This window comes from Ambystoma mexicanum, chromosome 9 (assembly GCF_040938575.1).
Source record: "Ambystoma mexicanum isolate Mex_15411 chromosome 9, UKY_AmexF1_1, whole genome shotgun sequence".
Taxonomy (NCBI): Eukaryota; Metazoa; Chordata; class Amphibia; order Caudata; family Ambystomatidae; genus Ambystoma; species Ambystoma mexicanum.
The window spans coordinates 961546535-961561468 of NC_090931.1; the positions used below are offsets into that span (position 1 = coordinate 961546535).

The 14934-nt window shown below is 45.3% G+C and overlaps 1 protein-coding gene across 5 annotated transcripts in view; it reads left to right on the forward strand.

The window, feature by feature from the left end:
- The first annotated feature begins 2593 nt into the window (after window positions 1-2593).
- Window positions 2594-14934, forward strand: part of UBR3 (ubiquitin protein ligase E3 component n-recognin 3) — a 2710065-nt gene continuing 2697724 nt past the window's right edge. For 3 of the 5 annotated variants that reach the window (XM_069616176.1, XM_069616178.1, XM_069616180.1), the window contains exon 1: window positions 2595-3347. In XM_069616176.1, the coding sequence (XP_069472277.1) occupies window positions 2923-3347 (425 nt within the window). In that variant the 5' untranslated portion in view covers window positions 2595-2922. Of the gene's footprint in view, window positions 3348-14934 lie in introns of all 5 variants that reach the window. The other 2 variants (XM_069616177.1, XM_069616179.1) reach the window with 2 other exon arrangements.

Consider the following 14934-nt stretch of genomic DNA (forward strand, 5'->3'; position numbering starts at 1 on the left):
TGTGCCCCTTCCGCCAGACCCACACCAATGTGCCGCTTCCTGCCAGACCCACACCAGCGTGCCCCTATCCATCCAGACCCCACCAAGATGCCCCATCCCTCCCTCTATACCAATACCATAATGCCCCATCCTCCCTACACATAGCAAGATGCCCCTTCCCCTTGCAACAGATGCCCATGTGCCGATACTGAATCACACGCAGATAGCCCCAGCCCATCCTCTCTAAAACCACCCATTCTAGTATGCCCCAGACCCAGACCAATGTGGCCAATCCTCTCCTTCCAGACCCACACCGATATGCAGCCATCCCTCCCCAGACCAATGTCCCTGTCCCTCCCATCAAACCCAAACCAATGTGCCCAGCCCCCACATCAAACTCACACCAATATGCCACAAGACCAACACAAATGTGCCCCTATGCATTGCAGACCCCACCAAGATGCTACCATCCCTCCATTCACACAGCAAGATGCCCCCATCCTGCCCTCCAGACCTACACCTAGATGAACCACCCCCCCAGTTCCACAATGTGCCCCCATCCGAAGCCACACCCCAACCCACACCTAGATGACCCATGCCACCCTACAGACCCACTGTACCCCATCTCTCCCTCAGAAACATACCCATGTGCCCCATTCCTACCCCAGACCCACACCAATGTGCCCCATCCCTCCCATCAAACCCACACCAATGTGCCCCCACCTACTCCCTCCAGAGCCACACCAAGATGCCCCATCAAACACCTTGATGACCCATGCACCCTCCAGACCCACTGTGCCCCATCTCTCCCTCCGGAAACACACCCAGGTGCCCAGTCCCTACCCCCAGACCCACACCAATGTGCCCCCACCCCCTGCCTCTAGAGCCATACCAAGATGCCCCAGGCCACCCTCCCAACCCACACCTAGATGACCCATGCCACCCTCCAGACCCACTGAGCCCCATCTTTCCCTCTGGAAACACACCCATGTGCCCCATCCCTACCCCCAGACCCATACCAATGTGCCCCCATCCCCTGCCTCCAGAGCCACACCAAGATGCCCCATGCCACCCTCCCAACCCACACCTAGATAACCGATGCCACCCTCCAGACCAACTGAGCCCCATCTTTCCCTCCGGAAACACACCTATATACCACATCCCTCCCCCTAAACCGACACCAATGTGCCACATCCCTCCCATCAAACCCACATGAATGTGCCCCCACCACCTCCCTCCAGAGCCACACCAAGATGCCCCATCCTACCCTCTCAACCTACACCTAGATGGCCCATACCACCCTCCAGACCCACACCCATGTCCCCATCCCTCCCCAGACCCACACCAATGTACCCCAACCCTCCCTGCAAACCCATACCACTGTCCCTATCCCTCCCCCCAGATCCACACCACTATGTTCCTATCCCTCACTCCAGACACACACCAATGTGCCCCATCCCACCAGACCTACACCAGCGTGCCCTATCCAACCATTCAGGCCCCACCAAGATGCCCCATCCCTCCCTCTAGTCTAGACCAATAGCAGAATGCCCCATCCTCCCTCCATAGCAAGATACCCCTTCCCCTTGCAACAGATGCTCAGCCGCAGTCGACCCCTCTAAAACCACCCATCCTAAACACACCCTCATGAAAGATTAAATTACTCTATTAGTCCCCTTTGATCAGTTAAACACCATCATCCACTGTCTCCCTGTTCCTTTTCTTAGCCCTCCATACCTTTCATGATGAATAGCTAAACGTGATTTTTAGAATAAATGTAATTTCCCGCTTCCCTGTGGAAATCTGGTGGTTTGCCGGAACGTTCACGGTATCTCGGAAGACAATGCTAATTGTATTCGCAGCCAGCCAAGAGCACAGGGATTGCAGCTGCTCCTGCAGCCTGTGCCTTGCCCAGACAAGACGAAGTCCGACGCTCCAGGATCTCATAGAAACGTTCCTGGTATTCAAAATAAAATGCCCACTCCAAGCCAAAGGCATTCAGTGCACGTGCCCCGGCAGCCGCAGGCTTCCCAAATCCGCTGCACTCCATCCCAAGCAAGAAAGTGTCCCAGAACCTTCTCCTTAATTAACGAATGCGTGGGCGGGCCCATGCAGGCGCTTCCCATCCAAAAGGATGATGTGCACCAAACCCATCAATCAACACACAGCCCACATTTCCACACAAACTACCAGCTACCTAACCACAAACATCCACCACCCCAATACAACACCACCAGCTACCCCACCACAAACAAACGCCCCCGATCAGCTACCGCACCTCAAACACACACACACACACACACACACACACACACACTCCCCACCACTCAAAACATCATCCAGCGAGCCCAGGAGGACGGCGCGCAGACACGCGGGACCCGGCCTGTACGCCTACACATGCGCCTTAACCACTACTCCGCACTGCCTCCAGGTCCACCGACTGCCCCAAATTCAACAACCACAAACAAACGCCCCCCACCAGCGGTCCAGGACTTCCTCGGAGAAAAGAGATGAGGGTGCCGACGCCGTGCCCCGGAACCTTCTTAATTATCAGATGCGTGGGCGGTCGGCACCCAACCCCGGAACCGCTTCATTGCTCCGACAGAAATCACAGGGACGACATCACAGACCACGTGATGAAGAATGGGCGGGCCGTTGCTATGGGCCTTTTCTCGGATGGGAACTAGTGGCTACCCTATGTGAAGGTGATGTTAGGGTCAGTCATAACAACTGTACACCTTCACGTTTCTATGAGAATAGAAGCACCCTTTTGCCTGATTTCAATATGGACGCCGCACATTGACATCTCGCCCCGCCCAAGTTAACGTCCGCCTCCTCTGCCAATGACAGGTGCGAGCATCGCGAGAGCAGACAGAGGCAGCTGGAAGCAGCTTTGCAACAACAAAAAGTGAGAGGGCAGATAAGATCCTAGGAGCCGTGGGTATGGCTGTCCCGCTACCCAGTGACAAGAGGGCGACGGCTGCCCAGTTGAAGGTCGAGCTCAGGCAGGTTGACTCTGGCAACGCGGCGAAGCGACTGCGGGATCTGTTGGATACCCTGCTTGACACGGTGGACACGGGGCAGGAGGAGGCATTAGAGTGGTGCCGTTGCCTGCTGGCGGGCGGGGACAGCTTTGAGGAGTTCTGCCACTCTGTGAGAGCTTATGATACCGCAGCGCTCTGTGGCCTGGTCTGGACAGCCAACTTCGTGGCATATCGCTGTAGGACTTGCGGAATTTCGCCCTGCATGTCTCTGTGTGCAGAGTGCTTTCACCACGGTGACCACGCGGGCCATGACTTCAACATGTTCCGCAGCCAAGCAGGCGGCGCCTGTGACTGCGGAGACAGTAACGTCATGCGGGAGAGTGGGTGAGTATGCACTGATGTGAGCTGCTAAAATGGGTTAGGGAGGTATAGGAATCCGGCAGCGTGTACAGCGAGGAGTTATACTTTTCTCACTTGCCCGCCTAAGCTTGCGTTTCTATCAATCCCCTTATTTGTCATTGTTATCCCGCTGCATGCCACCTTCACTGCTTGCATGCACACTTCATACCCAGTCCTCACGCCCCTTCTACCAGAGAAGAGGTACTTAATCCCGTGAATCATTTGGTCGAAGTCCTTCCTTTCCTGATGGATAAAGGGGCAGTAATGTATTGCATCAAATGCCAGACTAGACGTCTGTTTTTTGTAACAGCTGCCCTCTATTGAATGGTTCACGTGCCAGTCCACCAAATTACTAGCGTCCAACTTTTTGCCATCGCCTGCCCGCTCCCCTGCCTTGTTCACAGGTGCCTAGGTAGTGCTATTACTGAACTTCAGAAGTTTGCATACTTTACGTGCATACCCCTTTTGAGAGCCACCTTAAGCTACAAAAAGAGAACATCACCCCGATAACCTCCTTTTTTTTTTTTTTTGGTTTAAGATGCTACTAACTACCTTCCTTCGGCATATGGCAGTTTCAATGTTTCTTTTCCATCTTCAGCTTGACAATATCATGTTGAATCCCTTTTAAAATATGCTTTCCCAATTTATGTGATGCAAAGATGAGTTATTTGAATGGTTACTCCAAGTTTTTAGACCAACGTGTGTTTGACTTTTTTTGTTGTTGTTCGGTGTTTTTCTAATGTTTTGCACTATAGGACCGTGCATTAAAATTTACTGTATGTATTTGTCAAAGTTAATGCATGCGCGTTACTACTGAGGTATAATTCGGTTTCTGGAAAAGTTAGCTAGAACTTGTTGCCTACTTACATTAAGATTGTTTCAGTAATCCTTGTTTAAGTGTTCTCGGTGTAACATAACCTGCTTGACAGCAGACGGCAAGGTCTATTAATAGCTTGGCAATTCAAACGCTGATTCATTGCAAATATTGCTTTCTGTTATATGTGGTGTGTTTGGCGTGTCAGAAAAAGGCATATAGCAGCTCTTTCAGGTATTAAGTGGAAAAGATTCAATTTATTGACAGTTCATTAGTTGGTGTAAAGTTTCCCATATAATCATTGGCAAGTACATTAGTTGTGTAGTAGATTTTCCTTTTTTTTTTTTTTTTTTTGCAGGCGACGCGGCTTGGCTCACAATAATACAGATCTCACTAATTAAACACGTGCTGACGCTTGGCTGCAGTTTTTAATCTTATATTTGATCAACAAATTATATGTAGATTATACCCATATGCACATGAAGTTACGAATAGGAATTTTTAAAAGCCCTTCAGAAGATAACTTTACGTTTATTTTCGTTTTACAGATGTGATTTATAGCCGTGATATACTTGAGATCAACTGTGTGTCCTTGTGAGGATTTAGTCCTGCAATTGATTAGGTGGACGCCTTATTTTCTCCTTTCTTCAATTTGCACACCATAATTCTATTAACGCCCTAGTGGGTGCAAATAGCTGGTTGGGTTGCTCGGATCTTAGTCTGTACCTGTTGGTATGTGTCCAGGCTGAGAGTAGCCTGATTGGCAGCTGCTGTTATGTCCCTCTATCTTCAAGCTTTCCACCCACCCTGGCTAAATACTTCACCTATCTTCCTCGGGTGCTGTGCTGCCACCCTCTCTTACTACAATGGAAATGTAAGACTGACTCTACGCAGAGAAACATTTTTTGTGACAAAAAAACCCTTAGCATACAACATGGGTGCTAGGTGCTATAGAGCTTGGTGGGCCTTACTGGGTGGTAACTGCCGCCCGTCCTTCTTATAGGCCCTCGCTGTATTCCAGCCTCCTGACTTTGGTGGTAGGAAGCAAAATCCCACTATGGCCCATTTGTCATTGTGGGTTAAATATTTCACTCTTTATCGGCAGACATTTCCACCCTTATAGGCTTGTAAAATTGCCATTTTAAGGTGCAAAACGGATGACCTTTTAATGTTACATTGAAGTCCTGCCAATTTTTATCTGCTCCATAAATTGTCAACCAACACCTGTAAATCTACGCCCTCCTTGGAGGTTTGTTAATCCCTATTTTTTTTTTTTTTGACAATCGCAATTTCTTTTGTTTTGTTGACATGGCTGAATGTAATAGAACATCAACCTTTCAATTTGCAATTTTAAACAAGCGAAAGAAAAAAAGCGTACAGATTATTATGACATAAAACATGTAACATTGTGACATTGATGTAATGTGCCACAGAGGAGCGAAAGTATTAAAATAATTACAAGCTAGAATTTATGGTGGCAAATCAAACGCATTTCGTTCAGTTGTTTCTTAAATGAGGATGCAATAAGTTGTTATAATAAGATACTTCAAGGATTAGTTTAGCCTAAGTCTAATGAAAACAGAAATTTGACAATAGCAATTCTTACAGTTGTTCGTTTAGTAAAAATCTTTTTGCCATAGCACTTCTGGATTTAAAATTTTGAAGTCTTTAAAATGTTTTTTTAAATAAAAGTTCTGCCTCTTTGAGAGCTTAGGACATTCTGTTATGTGTTTTTAAGATCTGATTGTTTCGTTTCACTACAGAACCTGCATACACTGTCACACTTCGCAATGATTTTTCGTCTTGCTAGTTTGTCTTTTGTGTACCAGAAATTGAGTCTGAATCATAAAAAGGCATTTCTAAAGAGTGGAGAGGGGAATCTCAATAAATAAGACTCTAAAACACTACTTTTTATGGCCAAATGGATTGTTCTTAAAGTCTGTATAAATTACACAGACTTTCCGCGTATTAATCCAATCCTGTCGCCAGAGTTTTTCTTTGGCACGTGTAGGATTATATAGTAAGAGCTCAGAAGAAATGCCTGTTACTACCAATATGTTTATAGTTTCTTGCTTCCATGCCACTATAAACTTGTGGCTAGAAGACTTTAAATAGTTAGGTATTACATGCAACAGGGATCATGATTTAGTCGAGAGTAAGAACTTTCTGTACAGGGAGCACAACTTCCATGCATACGCGCTCTATAGAGATAACAGCCCTAGTTTGTGTCTGATTATTGTCATCGGTTGAGTTGGGGGAAGTGAGAGAACACATTTCCAAAACATCCCTTCCATCTCGAGTCAGAACCATTCAGGTCTCCATGTGTTGGTCTCTTCACCGTACAAAACTGTAGGAACTACTTCTGGTTATAAAATGTTATCACTGGGACACAGGAGAACTTGCCATATTTCGCATGTATTATCTGTGCTTGAGATATTGCCGTTTTTGACTTGAGTTCCACAATGTACGGAAGATCGGTGCTGTGATCATCCATGTTTACACCCAAATAGCGATATTCATGAACTATTTCCAGCTTTGTTTTGTGCAGAGACCAATTGTAGGAGTTTTTATCATTGTGTCTCTTAACACAATGTAGAACTTTAGTTTTGTCTATGTTAATCGACAACAGATTTGCATCAGCATATTCACCCAGTGCTTTGGGAGTTTTAGATAGAACTAAATCGTCTGCATATAGGAGCAATCGTATAGGATGAGGACCTAATTTGGGCGATGAAATGACGGTTGATAATTTATCTCTAAGATCGGAGATATTAAAAACTTAAAGAAGGCTGATGCCAGGATGCAGCCCCGCTTCAGCCCTCTAAATGTTGTTATCAGGGAAGATAGAAGACCATCCAGTGTCAAGCGGGTTTGTACCGATGTATTGGAGTGCAATTGATTTATCAGGATAGCTATGGAATCTGGGCATTTTGCCTTTTTCAGCTTTGTCATTAATAGTTGTCTGATACTGAGTCAAAGGTAGTCCTAAAATCAATAAATGCCATGTAAACTTGTTGTTGCATTGAGTGACAGTGTGTTTTTTTGGCGCTAATCGATAGCAAATTGATGATCGTGCCCAGGCCAGCTATACATTCTGTTTGGAAGGGGTCACGCAGATGGCACTTGATTGTCCAGCGATTAACATCTCTCAAGATCAATCGGGCAAATATTTTGCCTGGGGGTATCAAGAAGCGCAATCGGTCTGTAGTTGGCAGGGGACTGGCGATCACCTTTTTGGAAAATGGGCACTACTATCGATTTTAGCCATGAGGGGACTTTTGTTGTGAGTACCTGTTTAAAAATAGTGAAGAGAATTTTAGTCCATGCCTCTGGATGACCCTTAAACATGACATTATGGAGACCATCGGGCCCAGGTTCTCTCGAGGAGCTTAATCTTCGAATATAATACATAATGTCCTCCTCAAACTCGAGAAAAATGTTTCCAAGTATTGGTTTGCTGGCAAGAGAGCTACTAAGTGAGAGCAGAGCATACAGCACAGTGAAATGTTTCTTCCATTGTTGTTCTGAACCTGCATTGATTTGATACGGAATCTGTGTGATGTGGTTTGTTCGATTGGGCAAATCCCATATCAACGCAGAGTTCTTGATGGCTATTGATGCTAACATTTGTTCACCATCTTTTTGTAGTAGCAATGCTTTGTGTCCGCGAGTCCAATTTTAATATTGGGTGTTCAATTGTTTAAGGGTGCTAGATCTGACTTACAGAGGTAAATGCCAAGTTAGCCTTTTTGCTTGGCGAAAGGCTGTTTTTTTTTCCTCCTGCAATTCTGGATCAAAGATGTGTTTTGTGTTTATGAATCTTTTTTGTCATCATAGATTGACGTTGACTAAAGATTTGCAGTGCGGCAACATAACGCCCTCCAGTAAGAGTCTTGATCGGGCACAAGGTTTACAGATTATATTTAATATAGTCATATAGATCTTTTAGGGATTTTTCTGTCTAGCGAAATTGGTTTTTGCTTCTGGATAAAATGAGATTGCCATCATACTTACACATTGTATGTGGATACCCTGGGAGGCCCAGGTCCAGGTTAAAGAAAGCATTTCGTGGTCGCTATAATGTTGCGGCTTGATTTGAAGGGTCTCAGCCGTCGCAAAAAGGTCTTAGTCTATATAGATATAATCGATTTATAGTTTCTTGCTGATGTCGTCTCCATGTACTGTGAGGCAGTATGTCACCGGGGAGTGCTCCATTCAGCATTATTAACTGCCTATCTGCAATAAGAGTAGACCAGCATCGCTTTAGAATGTTTTCAGCGCTGGTTGTGTCAGAGAAGCAATGGAGATTGAAGTCTCCCGCTACAATTGTGGGAGTGATGGCAGGATCACTCGTGATAAGATCTAGGACTGTTTCAAGGTTGTGAAAGAATTTGTTGGCATCTATGCTCGAATGTCTCCAGTAGATATTGACTACTGCTATGTCTTTCGAGGGGAATTTAATCTTTACCAACTGTGTATATAAGTTTGGAGCAGCCCAAGGCTCCAGTTGAATGCCAGATGTTATCTTGGCAGCAATTAGTAGACTGGATACTGGTCTGCCTTTGTGGGAAGTGTTGGCTGCCAGCAAGGAGACATTATGACCCTCCCAGATCGGTGGTTCCAGTAACCAGGTCTCCTGGAGGGCCACAATGTTGTAGTCCTTTTAATTATTTACAGATGCCTCCTTCAGATGAGCGAAACCTTGCGTGTTCCAGCTTGCGAAAATTAAAACATTGTCTATTTTGTCCTGCGAGTTGTTATGCATGACTTATCGGGCGAGCATGCTGATACTTCTGGTTGTCTATAGATAATTCTAACTGATGTACAAAATGCGACGTCATAGGTGCATGTGACTTTTCAGAGATGGTAAAAGAGCCGCCGTATGCTTGGAGCAATCGCGTAAATTGAAGCGAAAAGGACCATCCAGAAGAGTGTCTTCCGAGATGGAAAATCTCAAGGCAAATAAATCGGCTCTCGCTTGTCACACCGTATTGAAGACAACTCCAGACTGTATCCACAATCTAGTTGCGGACAAGTCTGAGTGCCTAAAAAAAAAAATGCAACTTGATTTATATCGGAAGACGATATGTCTTCCAAACTAGGAATATCATAAAAAAATGTTAAGAATACTTGATATGTTAAGATCATTGGGCAAGTAAGGTCTAGGTCGACATCGAATAATTAGATGGTGATAGTGTTTGTTGTATTTCATGGTGGCTATGTATTTGGGGTAAACTTGCCTTTTTGTTTGTCGACTGAGTTGGGGGGTCTTGCTTTATCCGCCACTGATTGAAAGTGAGTGTCCAACTTGGGCAGAGATGGAGTACGAGCAATGGTATTGCCAATGTTTGGATGCATACAATCGTCTGGATATGATAAGTGTCCATTGGCATTTTTATTGGAGTTCATCGCCTGGATTTTGCGAGTAGCTGATATACATGGAGATAAATGTTGCTATTTTTGCCCCTCTATGTTCCAGTTTTAGAAATTCACTACTTCGCATGGAGGGTGATATGGCAGAAGGTATTTAAGTGGTTGAGGCAGTGTTGCTTCAGTGGAGGACGGGACAAATGGATTCGGCTTCTGCTGAACTGCTACCGCTAACACAAGGTCATCCAGAGGCTTATAACTTAAATTCGTAGCCAGTCTTGCAGTGTTATTCACCTTTTTGTTGTGTGCGACTTTCGCATACTTTTTGACTACTGCTGAGCTGGCTGTCTCAATCTATTTATTGGAGAGAGAGATGGTTCGTATGAAGTGCTTTGAGCTAGCCCGTGTTTGCGAAGAGCTCGCCTTCATGTATTTAGTTTTTTTTTTTTAGCATTCAGAGCTGGTTTTGCTGATTTTCTCTTAGTTGCCGCGAATATAGTGAAGGCGGGCTTATTCGCAGTTGTGTTAGGCGCTGGCAATTCTGTTGCTGTTTGAGCTAGTGACTGCTTTGACTCTATGTTCTGTGACGTGCTAGTAGAGGCGTTGTCATCACAAGTTGCTTGTTTGGGGGCTAGTATTGGCTCAGAGGAAGCAGGCATAATAATGATGGGATCAATATCCCGTGTTATGTGTGGTGAGGCTACTAGGGTTTCACATGGTGTCGCCAAGGGTGACGGCATAGTTGCATTCGATTTTAATTTAAGATTTAACATTCTATTCAATTCTGCCTGTCTTTCAAGAGTTGCATCATGAGGGACGATCTGATGGTTGACCTTATTGTCCAAACTTTCGAGTAGATTATTTAAGAATACAAGAGCTGTATTATTTGCTGTTAAGGTGATATCTAGGAAGGGAGTTACGGATGGATGAAGCAAAGTTGTTTGCTGGGTGCGCTGTGAGGCCACCACCTTTCTTGGAGTCAGGTTTGCAAAAGATATTGACAAAGCAGATGTATTGTGAGAGGAACGACCAAACATGATTGGTGACTGTGAGAGATTAAGGGCACATGAGTGGGGCAGGGAGGCAAGGAGAGGTGACTTAACCTGCACACCACAGACAAAAGATCTGTCAGTGTCACAGGTTTCGGGGATTATGATTTGCACATCATCCGTTTTTTGGTAATGTCCTAAAATTGTCTGCACAGAAACATCATAATTTGAGATAATGTCAGTGACCGATCTTTCTATATTATTCACTGAGAAAACATCATCATGAATTGGTGCTGTGGAGGTTCATGGCATCGCACGGGCCGGGTTGTTGTAACAGAGTGGTTGCAAAGCTAGCCGCCAATAACCAATCAGACCGAGTGGCTGGGTTCGTTAAACAAGAATCCAGTATGGGTGAGTTTACGGGAGGAGGCGTCAATGTAGTTATGGCTGGGTTATGCTTATTTGGTATTCATGTTGTTTGTTGGGGGCTCAGGATGGTATAAGTCATGAATGTCGACAGTATGGCTTTTTGACCACGTTTGGTCTGCAACGCAATTGCTCTTGGAGTCGCTCGGTGAGGGAGAATTTCTAAGCGGGGTCCTTTTTAAGTGCATTACTGATTTATTTATCTCTTTCTTAGTAGGCGTAGTAGATTTTAATGTGTAAATATCGGAGGACATGATAAGCTTGGGCATGTCGTTAGAGCACTCCAGGTCTACTACTTCAGCAATGAGAGTCTGCAATTGAGGGACAGGAACTTGCCTGATAATAACACAGTGATAAAGTCGGATCCTCGCTGACCGCTGCACAACTAAGCGGCACTTCTCGCACGCTTCTTCTTCTTCTTGCTGATAGATTTTTATCCATCAGCTGTGATTTTTGGATACCGAGGCTTGAGCCTCATTACTCCATCTTCTCGGGTTGAGTATGTAGTCGTGGGTTTCTTTCTTCTTGGTCTGTGTGGTCTTGTCACAGTAGGGCTGGTTTCACAGGGTCTTTGCAGTGATGGGCCGCGGGTAGCGGTCGAAGGGGTTTGCAGTGGTGGCAGTGAGTCTTCTGATCAGAGGATTCGGGTTCTCTTCCAGTCCTTGGCAGAAGTTCTTACTCGGCTTCACTAGATGTTCGTCCAACATCTCGATGTCCAGGTCTCTGTGAAGGTCTGCTATCCTTGTGAAGATTGGAACTCCAGATGATATCCGCAGGGCCTTGTTCTGGACTATCTGAAGACCCTTCCGGTGTCGCTCATGGCAGGTCATCCATGCTGGGGAGGCATACATCAGGGTTGGTCTGATGATCGTCTTGTAGACGTTGATCTTTGTCTGGAGGTGCATGGACTTGGTCTTCAGGAGTGGGGGAGCGCTGCCATCTTTCCTGTTGCCTTCTGCTGAGTATTCTCGATGTGGCTTTCCCAGTTGTTTGCTGTCCAGGGTCACACCAAGGTACCGGCTGCTGCTCTCCCATTTGATGGTCTCCCTGTTGAGGCTGATGTGTGGGTGCTCCTTGATCTTCTTTCTGGTGAACAGCGTTGCGGTTGTCTTGCTGGTGTTGAGTTCTATAAGCCAGTTGCTGTACCAGGTTGCGATGGCATCCAGAGAATCTTGCAGGTTTTTCACCACTTCCTTTTCGCTGAATGACTGGGAGATGACTGCAGCATCGTCTGCATACAGCGCCAGGTCGGTCTTGTGGAGATCTGTCGGGATGTCGTTGGTGAAGAGGTTGAAAAGGAAGGGTCCGAGGTTCGATCCCTGTGGCACGCCTGCTCGGATGGAATGTGATGAGGACATCTCAGACCGTATGGCGATAGAAGGTGCGGCCTCCCAGGTAGCTTGCAATCGTCTTCACCAGGTAGTTCGGAAATCCCAGGTCAATCATCTTGTGCAGCAGTCCCTTGTGCCAGACTCGGTCGAATGCTTTGGCGACATCCAGGAAGACGATTCCTGTGGACTTCTTGATGTTGAATCCATGGCTGATGCTGTCCACCACTCGCAGTAGCTGATGAGTCGTTGCATGCTCCTTTCGAAATCCAAACTGTTCCTTTGCTTGTAGATTTCTTTCGGAGCCAAGCAGCACTTCCAAAGCACTTCTGTAAGTAAGAGGACTAGTAACCGGCTGTGGGCATCCTTTTTAATGTGTTTGTTGGGCAGAATACTTTACAAATGCAAAAGTGTGCATTAAAATATATCCTGTCCTTAAATGGTAACTTGGACTGTTCAATCCTGTAGCGGCCAAAGGACTTCAACTGGTGAATTAACACGGAGAGATGTTCCACAAGCTTATATTCTAAAGTGAACCATCTTAATCCACAATAAGGAGGAATTGGCCTGAACAATGGAAGTCGGACTAATACGATATTGTACTTAGCAATCCATTAAAATTCATATGTGAGACCTTTTGCTACACAAAGACTTGACTTCTGCGTGGGTAGTATACCTCAGTGGCAACCTGCTCGTCTTTGGAGCAAGACGACGCAGGGCAACACGGGTTTGAATCCCGAGTCCACTATGCGTTTTAAAAAAACAATTCTAATAATAACAGGCGCTGCCAGCTCGGCTTATTGGACAGATTGGTTTAAAGTTGCTATATTTGGCTCTGAGCAGAGTTGAAAATCCTAATGCTAAAGATATGCTCCTGCAAGAACACTCTGCACGGTTTCACCACAGATAGTCTGCAAGATATGCTAGGTATCCATTTTGTCAACAGTGCAGAAAATAGTTCTTTCTTATTTCAGTTTATGGGAAAAGAGCTTCAACATCCGATAAATGAGCGAGACTGATCTTATCGTGCATTTGTATTCTTGTTTCGATTTTAATTATTTTTTTTCTTCTTTTTGTATTTTTTTTCTTCTGTTCTGCATTCATATGACTTTTCAATGACTTCTGGCCCAATTTGCTCTGCTGCAGATGAGGTTTCAACTAGGTGTTCGAAGCTTTGAGGTTTCATTCCTGCAACATTGCTTGAAAGTTCGGTAGTCTGTTTGTTTTTAGACGAAAAAAATGTTATTATTTCAATTACATTACAACACTTGTATATTGGCCCATCATGTATAACGTAAGAACACAAACGCCCAAACCGAACTCTAGTTCAAACCTACCCTAACCCTTCCAACTTGTAACATGCGTGCCTTCCCTGTTTATCCATGAGTAATCAATCACATTTACGTTATCCTAAGTATGTTCCAGCTTAACTGTCAAATCAGGATTGGCTGGTCATCACAGACTCATTGTTCAGGGCTGCAAACAACATGTGTGTTTATGTCACATCTTGGAATGCATTATCACTTGTCTCTCTAAGTCCCTTTTATATGTTGCCCGTTGCCAGACCACAGTTTCTGCCATTGCCCACCTTTGCAGGCCCTCTCACCCCCACCAGATTTTCATCCTTGGGCCTTCTGCAGCCTTCCAGGACATCTCGATTCTACGTTTTGGCTAGTACATAAATACGATATTTAATTTTCACATTCTGCCCTGCATTATGTTTCCATGCGTACATAGCCAGTAAGCAAACCCCAGGGGACATAATGTCTAGGTTAATTCCACCTCTAGAGCTACTTTGTGTGCAATTCTAGCCCAGTTGTTAGGCAGAAACCTGTGCAGTTCCCTTAGGGACCACTGCAAAAGGCTTAGGACTACAGGTGCTGGCAGTAAACCCAATTGGTAGCAGTCTGTACCACCCAGATTTACCTGGTAGCTGTGGCTGAGCAGCCAGACTTCTCTCAAGAAGAGTTAGACAGTATATAGAGTATACAAAATAGGTACAGAGATACAGTAGCACAAGCAAACACTGACCAGAGCTTTGGTATAAAAGTATATAATTATTTATTTAAAAACACACTTGTAAAATACACTAACACTAATATGGCAAGCAAGTTCAAACACTGTCACTATCAATATATATACATCCCTGATTACCTATTGAACAAGTCTTAGTTAAAACACCACTTATTTGCAGACAGAGGTGAGCGCTTAACCTAAGATGGCACTCCAATAAGTTGGTTAAAAAGGGAGGGAAAAAGGCAGAATTAGGAAAGTACACAACACTTTAAAAAGAACCACAGCAAGTCAGAAAGGCAGAGTCTACTGTTAGAGCAAGAAAGTTCATAGGCCAGGCCTACTCCTGGAGAGAGCAAGGCAGAATGTGTCCAAGATCACACAGTTGAATAATACTTTAAAACGGCTTTGCATATAGTGCAGAAAGGGTTGGATCAGTTCAGAAAAAGTTAGTTAGCAGGTCCCAAGTCGCCCCAGGATAGAGAGTCAAGGATTTACGGGACACCATGAACAGGCTGTTGCAAGGGAGACCAGGCGGGACACAGTACCTGAAATGGTGAGACTGCTCCAGCAGGGGCAGTTGTTCCTGGCAGCGGGTGCAAGTCGGTGTTTCGTCCAGGGGAAGAGAAGAT